Source organism: Oreochromis aureus, linkage group 9, assembly GCF_013358895.1.
Source record: "Oreochromis aureus strain Israel breed Guangdong linkage group 9, ZZ_aureus, whole genome shotgun sequence".
Classification (NCBI taxonomy): domain Eukaryota; kingdom Metazoa; phylum Chordata; class Actinopteri; order Cichliformes; family Cichlidae; genus Oreochromis; species Oreochromis aureus.
The window spans coordinates 32,930,246-32,945,497 of record NC_052950.1 but is presented as its reverse complement, the minus strand read 5'-3'; the positions used below and the strand labels follow the sequence as shown (position 1 = coordinate 32,945,497).

Genomic DNA, 15,252 nt, shown 5'->3' with positions numbered 1-15,252 from the left:
TGGGAGAGCCATTAGCTGCCATGAGCTGCGGTCCACAGTTCGCTGCTAGTCCGTCGGCAGCGGTAGGGGGAAGGAGGCTCTTCTGGGAGCCGGAGTCCACGAGAAAACGTCTCCCGGAGCGTGAGTCCTCTATGAAGAGCAGCCTTTCTGTATTGCCAGCGGTCGCGGCTGCTACGGCACGCTGGCGGGTCCGTTTCCCTGGGCTGTGAAAGCGCAAGGCGGCAGGCAGCGACGCACTCTGTCGCCAAAACGCTGATGGTAGAAACAGATGCTCTTTTGGCGGTCGGCAGGAGGTTGTCTCTGTTGACAGACTTAAGCCTGCACATGTTATGCAAGAGGATCAGGTGGTCCCGGCCCAGGCCCCTCGCCGCGGCCGCCCACCTGCCACCGGGCTGATGGATTCTGTTTTTTCCCCCAGGAGCGACCCACAATCAACGGAGTCCGAGTCGTCTGCAGCTTTTTCTGATTGCCAGTGCCAGCCTCGCTCCCGGGCTGGGTTGCCCTCTGTCAGTTCCCCACCCCCCCAGTTCAGCCGTTCCGGCCGTTTGCTTAAGCCCCGGGTCCTGGACTAGTTCTGCTGGGTGTTCGGGCGGGGGGGGCATGTGCGGTGGACCACTAGAGGGCTCCACTCACACCCAGTGTTAAGGAAGTGTGTTCCTGTGTTGTGTGGCGCGATGTGTGCAGTTGATGTTGGAGAGGAATAAAGAAGGAGTGAGAACTGAGAGCTCTGTGCCGTTAATGCTTACCTCCACAATATTATGCTTTGTATGTTGTTCAGTATATCTCTATGAAAAACAAGAGGAATTTCAACACACAGCAGTATAAACCAGATATTTACATACAAAACACAAGAGCATTTTTTTCTGTACAACATCAATTTAGACTAAACTTGTTTTAGATAAATAAATATTGAAATATCTTTTGAATTAGTTAAATGTCAGAATAAAAAGAGAGAACTGTATTTTTTATCACTTTCATCAAATTTAGGAGTACATATACACTAAATTTATTGTTAATTAATAAGAAAACTGCAGACGATTCCATTCTGAGCTGAAGAAGCTTCTGATAGGTTTCTGATTAAGTTATGCACGCTTGTTTTTCACAACGAGGCTAAATAATTATATAAACTTTTCTGAATCTAAATAGTGGACTTTGGTAGAATTAAAAAATAAGTGTAGTGCAGGTCTATGATGATTTTTAGTGCTACTATCATCTAGTTGTGATTCTGGTTCTGTTTTGGTTAAGCCCTAAGTAGTCCTGATTTTGAACTGTTGTAGTCCTGTTTTAATTCCGGATCAGTTCTGGGTCTGGTTGATTTGGGGTTTAGTCCTCGTGTCTTCATCCAGCCCTGATTTTGTTCTGCCTTGCTGCTTAATTAAAAAACCTCAGGTTTCCATCCTGGCCATTTGTGGCCACTTTGCTTTTCGCTTTTCAGCCATTTTTGTTCTGTTAATGCAAATGGAATGAAACTTCCCAAAGGTGTGTATTTCTTTCAGATTTTTTAATTTTCAACATCAGCTCCTTAATAATGTCAATAATATTCACTATACACTAAATTGCTCCTCTTGGCTCTATCGTGGCCATTTGTGGCCAATTGAAACCCATTATAACCACCTTTTTTGATTCCTTGTTATTGACAGTACTATATCATGCGATTTAGGTAAAATTGCTTTCATTCTAAACTCAACACATGAAAATTGTAGTTTTTAATGTTTTTTACCAAATTACATCATTTACCCATTTTTGGCCAAGCAAGCAATTTCATGTAATATTCTGAGTTTCTAGTAGCGGCCTTTGATGGCCTACCACACTCCAATGGACCAAAATAACGAAACAATTTTGACATAGGTTTGATCTTAAGGATCTAATAGTTTGTGTTTGTGCATGACATTGCAGTACAAACATGTATTTGCAAGATAGACTGGAATAAATTCAAACATTACATAGGCTGCAGTGAATTTCTGTGGATGCAGGATATTGAGCTTTGAGGTTCCCAGTCAAACTTAGCTTTGAAGCACATGTTAAAAGCACTTTTACTCTTGTATTTTTCATCAAAAGATACCATACCCAAAATATCAACTCTAGAAAGAAAAACAAAAAAAACTCCAATCACAGGACATTTTGCAGAGTTCAAACCTGCAGCTGCAGCTGGAGCGTAAACAACAACAAACACTATTTGTAAACGTGTCCTGGGCCCTGTTTCAGAAAGCCGGTTTAGAAAACTCAGAGTTAAAAATGATACTCAGGGTTGAGTAACCCCGAACTGTCCAACTCGGAATATTCGGTTTCAGAAAGGCTGATAACAATTAGTTCAATCAACGCGGAGTTGCTTTAACCCCAAGTTAAGCACGCGCATAAAGCCCTGATTAGTGGAGCACAGATTAAGCGAGTCACCATGGAGACGGAGGGAAAGAAGGCACGGCCAATGTATTTTACAGCGCTTGAGGCCGAAATTCTGATGGCAGCATATGCCGATAACATGCAAATTTTATGGAAAAAAAGTAACACAGCCTCAGCTGCAAAAGAAAGGAGCATGCATGGCAATACATAGCCGACAGAGTCAATGCGTGAGTGTTAATTTAAAAATTGATCTAGGGATTTCCACCCATTTAACACGTTATTTTATTATATTTCATTTTATTTTTATTTTATACATTTTATTTTGTGATATGATGTGAGCGCATGTGCAACCCAACAGGCCCCAAACGTTCCTGGCAGCAAGTAAAAATGAAATATAAAAAAATGTAGAGGAAGAGGGTCCAGCCACTTCTCCAACAAACCTTTCCTCAGTAAGATGTTCAGCACTGATTTACAACCAACCTAAGTAGGCATGTACTATGAATGTCAATGCTATTTTCTGTGTTTCAATAGCTCCCTGTAAAGCAGCTGTACAAGACCTGTTTGATCAAGAAAATAAAAAATGCTTTTTGGAAATGGAACACTTCAAGCAGCAGAATGGAATGTGAGTGCCATCTATACAGCCAATCACGCCTGGGAACCCTGAAAATAAATGTAAAATCTAAGTAGTAGTGTTAAAATCTCCCAATTCTTTTAATCTTTGGGCTGAAGGAAGGACAATACTCGGTGTATAAATGCTCAATCAACAATCATTTATTTCCATACAATTCAACACTTTTGAGCATAAAACCATCATGATGGGGAGACCTGCCTGCAGAGGGTCACAGCAAGTTTCAAAATGGTGACGGGTTACTCAGCTTCTTATAGCCTCTAGTAGCCCCACCTAGTCGTAAAAGCCTAAACATTCACATTCTTTCTCTCACACGGCGCTTAAGTTATGACCTCGGCTCCCTGTCTTTCTGCTCTCTGTAAAGGTGGGGGTATGGAATGTGGTCTGTCTCTTCTGCTATCAGAACAACAAGGCCTTCTGCACCCAACATTCTCTTCATGATTCAGCAGTATGCAATGTCAAGAAACCATGTAACACGTTCAACAGTGTCGAATAATACAGGTCAATCCAATAGATCTAATGATTTTCACACTCTTTTTAGGTCAGAAGTATAATGCAAACTAAAACTACATACTGATCACACACTCTATATTAAGGGGTATAATATGATCTACAGCAGTATCATAATTCAACTACTTTGATTACATATATATGGTAACATATGATAACAGAATAATCTCACTGTAGTTCAAGTATCACCACATCATGAATTAAGTTTTGTTCATCCTGATACCTGCAATTTTGTGGAATCCTCTTTGATAAATCTTGTGGGTCTATGACCGGGGAACACCACAAACAAGTACAGGAGACGTTTCAGTGCAACTGTAACATTCCTGACTGCCCGACAGACGGTAGCCTTGGAAACGTGCTCAGCGTCACCAATATTATACAGAAAGCTCCCGTTTGCAAAAAAAACCGAAGTGCAATACAAATAATATGTACAGAACTGAGAGAATGTCCGCGATGTGTCACATGAGCAATATAAGGCCTGAGGATGTTATTCAAATAAATTATGGATTGTGCTGAAAAACGGTAACGTTCACACAGAAAATCATCTGGAAATGATAAAATGTCCAAACGCGCTCTAATCACTCTCTCCCGGCGGAGAGCTCTGTGGAGAATTTGGGCTTCAACATCTACTGGCTCTTCAAGGAAGGGGCACGCCATGTCTGACACTTCCTACAGTCAGGTTTCCGACAAAGAGGCGGAGAAGGTCAGGGTTAGTTGAAGTAAACCTGCTAGGGGGCAGGTTAGCTTCACGGAGTGTGTCGTCATAGTAACTCACTCAGAATTAATCTAAACTTGCTTTGTGAAACCGAAAACCCAGAGTTTTCGTTAACTCAGGGTATACTTACTCAGAGTTTGCACTAAACCGGCTTTCTGAAACAGGGCCCTGGAGTTTATGCAGGTGCAGACAGAGTTACTGCTGTAAGTAAGCCTAACAGCTTCCAGATCATTTATTCTGGCAATATGGCAATTAGATCATCACTGCTTCAAGCACTGCCTATATGATCTGGTCAGAGAGCAAGGACAGCAAGCAGTCCTCTGCCCTTGAAGAAAATACAAGATGAAGAAACCTCCTCTCCAGAAGATGAGGGGACAATCTTCAAAGAGGCTGACTGCATCACCACTGATGTTGAGTTCTAGCCAGTGCCCGAATCCTCTTCTCTGGGGGAGGATTGGGGTTGGGGGGCATGGAGGCAGAGCCGCCCCCCCAAAAAAAAAAGAACATAGGAGCATTTTCTGAGACCGAGGAGCCAGCGACTCAGTTGATCCGCCATGAAAGGAAAACCACGTGGGTCCCACTACTGAAGAGAGACTGCACCACAATCCAGTACCCACTAGGGGTCACCCTAGTCCTGCATTAGCAGCCTGAGATCTACTTTTGACTTTTTTATAACAAAGGAGATCTTTTAGCTGCTGTGCGCCCTTACAAACCTGCACGGGAGGCGAAGGTGTGAGGATTGGAGGATTATAGATGAAGTGGAGATAAAACCTACACCAGAATGAAGCAATACATAGCATGTTGGATGAAAACAGTGGAAGTTCTCAGGAAGTAAAAAAGGCATGGGGTTCAGACTCCAACTGACGGAGGAGCTCCGAGGACAACGTCTTTTCTTTGGTCACATTGGCAGAGGAACTCCTCAGATGAAAACCGGCACAGGGGAAACAACCCAGAGCTTCCTCCTCAGCTCCTCCAGTTGCAACAGAGGAAGATTTTGTTGTCTGTCTTTGGCTTCACCAAAACTACCACAGCAATATCCCACATGCCAAAGCAACGGAGGAATATGCTTCTTTTGACAGCAACACACAAGGAACCAGCAGTCAGTGATGGGGAATAAAGGATGCGTGAAAGGAGCGGTGCTAATTTAAAAAATCAAGTCAATGAAAGTAGAAAAATGTTTTAATATATATGAATTTTCTAGCATTTTGTAAATGTAAACAGGGGGTGGCCATTTTTGGCCACGAACAAGCTGAGAGGGATTTTTTTTGTTTTTCTGTCACTGCACAAAAAAACAAAGATGCATAAAACTCATTGATGCTGTTAATTATTGCTATGCATCTAACCTTCATCATGGTTAGCAAATAAATCAGATGGCATGTATTATTTAGGAAAAAAACTGGGATTTTATGATTTTTTCTATTTATGAGTTGTTATGATTATGTGATCTAACTGGTATTTAAAGGGTTAAATTTCAGAATTTGAATAAAATTTTGATTTTCATGAACAGCCCTGATACTAATCTAAAAAATCAATTAAAAAAAACTGGACATTTTTTTTAATATATATGAATTTTATAGCATTTTGTAAATGTAAACAAGGGGTGGCCATTTGTGGCCACGAACAAGCTGAGAGGGAGTTTTTATGTTTTTGCTCTCTCTGCACTAAAATAACAATGCATTATAATCAATGTTGATGTGAATCAATTATATGCCCCAGACTCTACTATTAATACAAGAAATTTCAGTAGCAATGCAATTATATAAAATTGCGAGATTTGAGGTTGTCGTCCAGCTGGTGCAGTGGACAAACAAACTGGTGTTTAAAGGGTTAAAAAATAAAAAAGTAATAATTATTTTATATTTATGGAAAGAACTGAAGTTACTTAAACGCTTTATGCAGAAAAAATGGCAAAAAACCAAAAAAATTACAGGCCTAACCTGTAGGTGGCCACTTTTGGCCACGATCAAGCTGAAAGGGTTAAGGTGTCCTGCATATGTGATATATATTGTTTTCCTATATGAAGTCATTCTTTTTTGAACAAAACTCAAAACAGAGCCTATTAATCTTTCATTCATTTCTACCCCCCCCCAAAAAAATCCCACATGCATACCACCTGTTAGGGCTAAGCCCCGGGTGTTTCAAATGTCTGGCTCCGCCTCTGTCTTCGAGTAAAGAAAAACAAACCCTATAGAAAGAAAAAACGATCTGTCAGCATCTCATTCACCCAGCGGTGCAAAAAGAGTTACATTACGTTCTCTCATGTGACAAATATGGCCAATGTGATTGGCTGAGCCTTTCAGGAAGCTCTGTTTAGTTTTAGCAGCGTCAAGCCTGTGCTGCGAGGACCTGCAAGGAGGAGAGGAGGATGGCAGCAAAAAGGAAGAACCTGGCTATAAAAATTATCTTACAAAGAAACCTGTAAGTCACTTAAAGCCAAGTTAACTCATGAAATGTGTCCGTCATAATAACGTTACAGGCTATGCTAGGCTTTGGCCCACATCAGTCTAAAACTGTATGTAACCATGAATAACGTGTTTTGGAAACTAACTGCACAACAGCAGCACTATAAGTTATCTCAGATTCAGAGTAGCATTTCTAATTTTGATTGAAACTGTCAGAGAAAACGTCAGCCTCGAGCAGGCCAGGATATTAGTTTACAGAGGCTGTTAAAATTATATGTCTAACCTTAAAATGTTGGTGACACAATAATTTCATCCTAATGGCACTGACATAATCATAGGGTTCATTTTTGAGAAAAAATATCATGAGGTAGTCCTGATTTTGCAAATATTCCACCTTGTAGTGCAGTTTGCACAAATTGTTTTAAAAATGCACTCACCCTACAAACATTACTGATGAGTCAAGATCTGCACAAAGTGACAGAAACACTGAAGCAGCTGCACATTTTATTCTTATTGTCATGTATGTCCTATTTGTCAGGTGACAGAAGAACCAACAGCTCAGAGAGTAATGGTGACACAAGATCACAGGTCAAATTGGATGATGACTTGTTGGTTCATGACTGTATTTGAAGCACATGTGTGACTGCATGTATTTGGAATGTCTCACTGTTATTTATCAGGTGACAGAGGCAGCTCTGCCATGTTGTAGCTCAGAGGTGAAGAGGCGAGGTCACAGGTGACTGACTGATGAGTTGGTGCTATAGATTAACGAGAGGAGAAGGCATGTGTTTGGCTCCTTCACATAGTGGACATTGACTTGTTGTGTGGGGCACCAGTAGTCCATGTCTGTTGCTGTAACAGTAGTTCATGTTTAGAATAAAAAATCCCAGCTCACTGATTTGATCGGGGCAATAGTTCCTAAAATGTTCCATAATTTTGCTGAGAGATCTTTTACTTTGTGGTAATCTTAGATGAGAAGTTTTATGGACAAAAACCACCAGGTCATTCAGTGTTCCCTTAGTGCTAATGTATCAGAGATGTTGGTGTAATACAACTGAAGTTAAGTCATTATGCAAATGTACTGTTTATAAGACTGGGGAGACCTGCAGTCAGCTGAGACTGAAGAAGTCACTTGGATGAGTGACGAAATGTTTCTCCCACAAAACGCTACGTCCAGATGAACAGAATCAGCTTTTGGAAAATTAATTACCTGGATGATTGAGAATGCATCAGGACGATATAAATGAAGTAATGGCTTTTATTGTCATGACTGTATTTGAAACTATTTTTATTTTTGTATGATACCTGATTTATATGGAATATGGCTGAAGTAAACTAAAGTCTAAAATACTTAGTCAGTCATTTGTTTAATAGTAATTTAATATTATATAATTCACATATAAAACAATGAATTGTAATTTTAAATGGTTTAAAAACATGTAGAATAGCATATGTAGGCAAGTATATTTCTCTTTTTTTTTTTTATCAAGAAGCAAAGACAAAAACGAAAAACAAAAGACACAGGGCAGGGTTCGGTGGTTGAATCATCCGTCTCCACCAACTCCAAAACCAAATCTACGCCCCTGAACTCTGTGTTAATTTTCCATTGTTGTGGAAGTTCCAGCACAGCCGATCAGAGTCAGTTCACCTGAGTGTATGTTCACCCAGAGTTAAGCATGTGCATGAGTAGAGACAGCAAAACATCAATGGAGCTCTGATAGGACACTTCACCATAGCAACGGGTAAATAAATCATAAGTAAATCCATTGTAAGTTTGTGGACCAGGGAATATAAACATGTCAGTGTGGACCGTGATTTTTTTTTTTTTTTTTAAAGGAGGGAAGAAAAGAGTCATTTAATTCATCTGACACTCAATCATCATCACAGTAAAATTTTATTAAAAGAGGCAAACAGTGTGGTAGAGCAGTATATTGTAGATAACAGGCTTTTGCTATGCTTACTCCCCCCACCCCCCAAAAAGGAAAATAATGATGTTAATTTAACTTCATTGATCTCCACGAGGATATTAGTTATTTTAGTCTCCACAGCATCAGCGAGTTCACACGTGTATGTTCCCTCCTGATCTGAGGATAAGTCCTGCAGTGTGAGGCTGCCTGACTCTGACACATCCTTTACATGCTGCTTCCACTCCTCTGAGACTGTGTACTGACTGTCAGTCTTTGTCAGGATGATCTGACTGTGGTCGAATCTCCAGATGAGGTTTGTTACAGGGGTGTGTGAGGGGGAACAGTGGATTGTTGTTTCAGACTGGCTCCCAGTCACTAATCCTGAAAAAACAGATGCAAACACACACACACACACAAAAAAACATTTTTTATTTGATTCTAATTTTAAATTTTTAGTTTCACCTTTCTAGGGTATAAAAGATGGTGACTTGGCACAATGTGACTCGGGGCAGGGATAGCTCAGTAGGTAGAGTGGTGGCCCCATGATCGGAAGGTCGGGGGTTTGATTCCCCTGAACAGTTACCCTAAGGTACCCCTGAGCAAGGTACCGTCCCTACACACTGCTGCCCACTGCTTCACTGAGTGAATGGGTTAAATGCAGAGAGGAATTTGCCCACGGGGATCAATAAAGTACACTTTCTTTCTTCTTAATTTCTCTGTTCTCTACTCTCTCTAATGACTTATTCTCAGATGTGATTCACCAAACTCTGAAGGAGAGACTAATATTTCCTTTGATTGCAGGTAAAACAAGTGAAATACGATTAAAAAAAAACTGAACAAAATTAGTTCAATGACTTTTCAAACCTAAATGAAGCTTTAAAAAGGTGGAACTCTTTTATTTTCCAAATGAGATGTTAAACTCACCTTGTTGCCTGAAGGTTGCTCTCTTCCTGTTTCTGCGAGTGCTGACTGCACAGCTGTAATTCAGATCCATGTCACTCTTTGGAAGTATCAGAGAACTGCTGATGCTGTAAAGCTGCTGGTCAGTCTGATGGGCTGTTGTGTTGTTGTTGGTGATGCTGGATGAAGGGCTGGTGGACCAGATGAGCTCAGGTTGAGGGTAGATCCCCTCTGAGCTGCAGGTGATCCTTTGTCCTACTTGTTGGAGATTAACTTTACGGACTGGAGCTGAAAAAAAGAACAAAAAACTAAGAATAACAAAAGAAAAGAAAAGAAAAATATATTACTAAAAAAAGTCAGAAAGAGATTTTGTTGTCACAACTTGAAGTTGCCTACTTGTATAAGTAAAGTGTCACGTGACCAAGTGGTCTGTACTGAAATGAACTCAGGCGCAGAAAGTTGGAGTTAGTGAGGTAGTGGAGGTTGCCCTGAAGTGGTAAGTAGTAAGTATAGCAATTCTTACTTGCAGTGGGGGAAAACAGAGCGTTGAGAGGGGGGTGACGAGAATCCATCGGAGCTGAATGGTGTTGAAAGGTTGACCTGAGATCCGGAGTCCTCAGAAGGAGTGTGATGGCAGGAGGGCAGGCAGGTGAGGCACAGAGTGATTTTCAGAATGATTGCTTGGTAGTGATGGGTCCAGCAACACTGACGCTCATGTATCAAGCTGACAAGGCGAAGCCTGTATCGGTGCTCGTGTCGCTTTAAGAAAAAGTCACGTAATAGATACAGCTGCTGTATCGCTCATTGCCAACGCGCCAAACTGTCTTTAAAAGGTACCACATCTGCTTCTGCCAACGGAATGAGTCGCCACCAAAAGATAAAGTTACTCCCGCAACGATAAAAATACATCTCTCTCCATAACAAAATGGAGCCCGAATGAAAAAGAAAAGTTTCTGCTGTGTGCGATCATTTCGACCTGTTAACTGCAAATAAGGTAACTGTTTGTTTTTGTTTCAGTGTAATCTAAACAGCAATGTGACTTGCAGTGCATTTATTTTATTTTATGGAAGTTAAATGTCGCATCTGTTGTGAGGAGCTTTCTTACACAAACAAAAGCACCTCCTCAATGTTTAGGTATCACAGAGCCAAACATGAAAATGAGGAGACAAACACACCAAGAATGATCACTCGTGGGCCTGTATAGACATTGAGCAGCATGTGTTTTATTATTTTGAAATCAAGCATGTAGGAAGACAGTTCTGGACCAGGCAGGCCTGAATTTATTATAAAGGACTGCCAACCCCTTAGTGTTGTGGAGAGTGAGGGGTTCAGAGAGCTGGTTCAGGTCCTTGATCCATCATACGTTTTGCCAACCAGAAAGGTTTATATAGACAATGTCTCATCAGGTAGCTGATGTTAAGTCCTGCATACTGATTTAATTTAGTTTCATCTTCAGACCATCAAGGTATTGATAGTCAAAAAACATGCGGAGGAACTCAAACGAGTGAAAATGGAGTGGTCTGCAGTAATTGCCCCCACAACATCTGAGCCACAGCCTGGACCTTCATCAGAGCAGTCCCCTGTTCCAGGTAAGTTCAGTATTATCAGCTTATCCGTACATTTATTTTGATGCTCATGTGTACTAATTTGGAGTAGATGACAAAAACTAAAACAGCCATGCATTTTTTATTCTTTCAGAAAACCTGTGGCAGACAAACCAACAATGTAACAGTGGACTCCATCATTGAGGTCCAGCACTACTTTGTGGAGGGAAACATTCCAACATCAGAGGATCCTTTAACGTACTGAGGGAATAGGTAGACATCTTATCTGAACTTTTTCCACCTGGCTTTACAGTTTTTGTGTACCCCAGCTTCATCTGTGCCCTGTGAGTGTGTGTTTTCCAACGCTGGGGAAATGGTGTCAAATAAACGCAAGAGAAAACATTGGATAAAGTTATTTTTCTGAATAAAAATTCATAATAAACTCTGAGTCAATTACATTTAAATGGGTAATATTACATTCACAATACTTTTATTTTAATTTTCACTTAATCTCTTTCACACTATATTTTAAATGTCTACAATATTTGAAATGTAAAAGGTATAAAATGATTGCATGCAAAGTACAATACCTTACAGTGTACAAGTATAACTAGGTCATTGAATCAGTGTCTGTTGTGAGTCTCAAGTCAGTTGCCTGCAATGATATTTAAGGTCCAGCAGGTGTCAGTATGGAGCAAAACAGCAACACTGTGTCGACACAGTATCGATACAGTTTGGGGAATGTGCTGAAACGCTTCACGAGGCCTCATCTATCCATCACTATTGCTTGGTATCCTGAATCTGAAGGTAGAGCATGAACCAAGGATTTGTGCCAAGATTAATCCAGAAACTGCAGCACAAGAAAGTTTCGGTAACCAGGTAAATCACAGTGAGAACTTGAAACATGAACACCAGTTACCAACATGGCCCATGCAGTAAATCTTATTGATTTACTGCAAAAGGACTCAAGAAGTGAAAGTTATCAGGCCTTATTCCAGTTTTTAAAATAGAGTAAATTGTTTGGAAGAATTTGAGGGTCGATGTTCCAGTTTACACTCCACACCAGTTGGTGGCGGTAATTCACCATTTTGTTGTTTGACAACAACAAATACAATTTCTAGGAAAAGGAAGAAGAAGGATGGGCGAAACAAATCGAGGATGATCCACGAGAGGAGGGCCGTTTATCAATGCCCAAGTACGCGAGCACGGACTCATGATTTGTACAGTCGGAACACCAGCGTACGTGATGATGTCACAGGTCCGGAGTTTTTACTGCCATCCCCTCTTAATGTAACTGTGAGTAACATGTTATGAAGCTTAACTTTAATCACAGCCAAACCGGTTTACTCAGGAACAAATAAAACACCGAAATAAACCAAACATTAACATTTAGAAGTGATCTAAGTGACTTATATATCATTTTTAACCGCACTAGTGAAACCTCTATTAATAAAAATAGTGTACGTGTACATACCTTAATAAAAACAAGCAGGTGAGATGTTAGAACGCTTTTATTTCTATTCCAGTGGACAGTCAATACTATAGACAGCTGCTGGAGTTTCTTTAACCTGAGTAGTGACAAGTCCGCGAGCGGGGGGGTGAAAACGATGTGCCGGGAGTCCGCTGTTGAGTTTTGGACGAAATGCATTCTGGGACATATAGCTGTCCCAAGTCCACACTGATGCATGCTCGATAAAACCCCACAAGAGCAGATAAAACGGGCGGATCGAGAACACATCCGGGACTTTTTCGCGTTCTCGGCTTGATGCGTACTTCGAATAGGAACAGTACTTGGTCTCCGACTGATGACGTATCACGAGTACACGAGAACGCAAGTACGCACAAGTACGCATATTGATAAACGCCCGAGGTGTTTGTACAGAGAGCTGTTTCTTCATCCAAAGAGACTAAAGTAGTACCAGTTTGGATCGATATCTGCATCGATCTGCCCACCCTTGTCTCCTGGATCGTAGCTGAGATCAGCGTGAACCACGTGGGTCTCTGCTCCCTGATCTGTTTCCTGTGTTTGGAAAGAGTTCCAGCTTCATCACGGAGTTTCTCTCGGTTTGTGGGCTCATCTAAAGGTAAGCACCGAGCTAACTTTACTGTGAGTTCAGTTCATGTTGAGTTTAGCTCCTGAATGAGGTCTTCTGCTGCTCTCCTCGGTGTCTGTTCACAGTTTATTGTGAACACGTTGAGAGAAGAGTGAGAGAGTGTTTGGAGAAAAACACCAACTAATCATTAGCTCAGCATGCTGGGAGAAGTTGAGCGTTTGCTGACAGAAAGTTGGAGCAGAAAAGTCTTTTCATTGTCCCTGCAGCTGTTTTTCTGCCTGCACCAAACCTCTACAGCCTCATTTCTATTTGAAGTGATAACAGGAAATGGATGAGAGCGATCTGCTGCAGTATCAGGGTCACAATAAACTTTGTGCAGCTGCTGTGGATGAACACATGAGAGGAAGTGAACTCCTACAAAGTCTCATTTTAATGAGTCTGGCTGCTGTAAAGTGATGCACAGGAAGATGTTAAGAAAAACTAATGAAACAGAGATGAAAGTAAACAGTGTTCATATTTGAAAGCACAGAGAATAAAAATATATTGTGCTGGTTAATGTGCAGGAGAGTGTGAAGAATGTAATAATGTCTTCCTGTGTCAAACACAGCTGCAGTCAAAGCAGGAAGGAAAGCACTGAAACCACTGATCAAGGCTCATTAATTAAAGACTGCTGATCAATGGCCATGAGTACCATTCACAGAGAGTTGGGGAGTTAAGTGGTGCTCGTTTCAGTCATTATGCAAATGAACTGTTGAAGATTGGGGAAAGCTGCAGTCAGCTGATACTGAAGAAGTCACTTGGATGAGTGATGAAATGTTTCTCCTACTGCAAAAGCTACGTCCAGATGAAAAGAATCAAACTTTTAGGAATGGTGGAGGTGGTGGGACTGGGGGGCTGAAGGAGTTGAAAGTGTGGGGTGGGGGAGTAACAGGTCTGTCCCTGTTTGTGGAAACCACAGGAGGAGCTGTTCAGGCTGTTGGCTGGGTGTGAATTGTTGATGGAGTCTTTAAACTTGTAGTTGCTGTTTTCCAGACTGAAGCAGCGTCGTTAGCTGAAAACTGGTTTTAGAGCTTCATTCAGGACACCTTCTCAGGCTCTTACAGCCTTACCTGTATCATAACAAAGTGTATAAACCCCAATCCACCTTTAACATGGTCCTTCTCCCAAACCTTCAAACATGACTTTCTGGCCCTGTCATAGTAAAGGGCTGCTTAGAATATTAGAGCCAATGTCACAAAGTTCCTCCTGAAGTATAAGTGAGTGAGAGAGTTCCCTCACTTTGCAGCACAACACGTCTCACAAGATTTCTACAAGCAATCAGAGTGAAATTTGTACTTTGTGTTGTCAGATGAACATATGAGACACTTTGACTCTTCAGTGCAGTGTGGAGCCTAACAAAGATCTGTTTTGTGTCCCAGCTGATCAGCAGGAGGAGAAGAGTCTGACGGAGCAGCAGAGGAACATTTTCAGCCATCTGGACTCAGCTGAGTCACTACAGAGGAAACAATGAGCTCAACACAGAAGGTGAGGAAAATATCACAGTTTCACCAAATAATCAGTCACGTCTAAAACTCTCATACTCCCAACCTGTTATATGACTGTGTTGTATATTATAATGTAGTATGTATTTTAAAATTGTGTTTACAAACATTAAGAAGTCACAAGCAATTATTATTATTATTAGTAGTAGTAGTAGTGTTATTAATTTAATTTTCAATTCAATTCAGTGTTATTTATACAGCACCAAATCACAACAATAGTCACCTCAAGGTGCTTCATATTGTAGCGGGTCAGGGCTGTTCTGGGGTTTTTGTTATTATAGTTCTGTTTACTGTTGTCATGGTGATGAGTGACGCGCTCTCTCGGTGACTGTTTTCCGGTGAGGGAGCGTCTTTTTTTGTTGTTTATGTGTGGTTGCCGCGCTGAGGGAGGTAGCGGCAGTGTTCTGGGCCGGTTGTAAATAAACGGGTGCTCCCAAAGAAACCTTTGTCTCCTCCGTGTCTGAGCTCGCCACATTGGTGTCAGAAGTGGGATGGCAGCTCGAGGTTCTGCGTGGATTTTCGCCGCCTCAATGCAGTCACCAAGAACGACTCGTACCCACTTCCACGTATCGACGAGGCCCTGGATTACGTTACCGGCTCCAGCTGGTTCAGCTCCCTCGACCTACGCAGCGGCTACTGGCAGGTGGAGCTAGCCCCCGAAGCAAGGCCTAAGACTGCATTCACCATTGGACAGGGGCTGTGGCAGTTCAG

General features: G+C 41.4%; 1 protein-coding gene and 1 long non-coding RNA gene across 3 annotated transcripts; one reads left to right on the top strand and one right to left on the bottom strand.

The window, feature by feature from the left end:
* Nucleotides 1-6,551: 6,551 nt before the first annotated feature.
* LOC120441864 lies at nt 6,552-12,241 on the top strand. The gene is made up of 3 exons (XR_005614325.1): nt 6,552-6,611; nt 10,859-10,991; nt 11,101-12,241. It is a non-coding gene; the product is annotated as an uncharacterized LOC120441864 (long non-coding RNA).
* Nucleotides 8,471-12,482, bottom strand: LOC120441863. Of its 2 annotated transcripts, none has more exons than XR_005614324.1 (3): nt 12,421-12,482; nt 9,427-9,690; nt 8,471-8,883 (listed from the first exon to the last, which is right to left on the bottom strand). XR_005614324.1 is itself a non-coding variant. In XM_039617334.1 (3 exons), exons 1-3 carry the CDS (start codon nt 9,972-9,974, stop codon nt 8,477-8,479), a joined length of 720 nt encoding a protein of 239 aa, XP_039473268.1. In that variant the 5' UTR covers nt 9,975-10,056; the 3' UTR covers nt 8,471-8,476. The 2 variants fall into 2 exon arrangements, 1 of the variants encoding a protein (XP_039473268.1); XM_039617334.1 differs by lacking the exon at nt 12,421-12,482 and adding an exon at nt 9,926-10,056.
* Between the last annotated feature and the right edge of the window lie 2,770 nt (nt 12,483-15,252).

What these genes read in the sequence shown, in the direction of transcription:
- LOC120441863 (XM_039617334.1), bottom strand. Translation starts at nt 9,974, where the DNA reads ATGGATTCTCGTCACCCCCCTCTCAACGCTCTGTTTTCCCCCACTGCA. An exon ending in TCTGTTTTCCCCCACTGCAA is followed by an intron (nt 9,691 to 9,925) that starts GTAAGAATTGCT and finishes TCTTTTTTTCAG; the next exon opens with CTCCAGTCCGTAAAGTTAAT. An exon ending in AGCAACCTTCAGGCAACAAG is followed by an intron (nt 8,884 to 9,426) that starts GTGAGTTTAACA and finishes CTGTTTTTTCAG; the next exon opens with GATTAGTGACTGGGAGCCAG.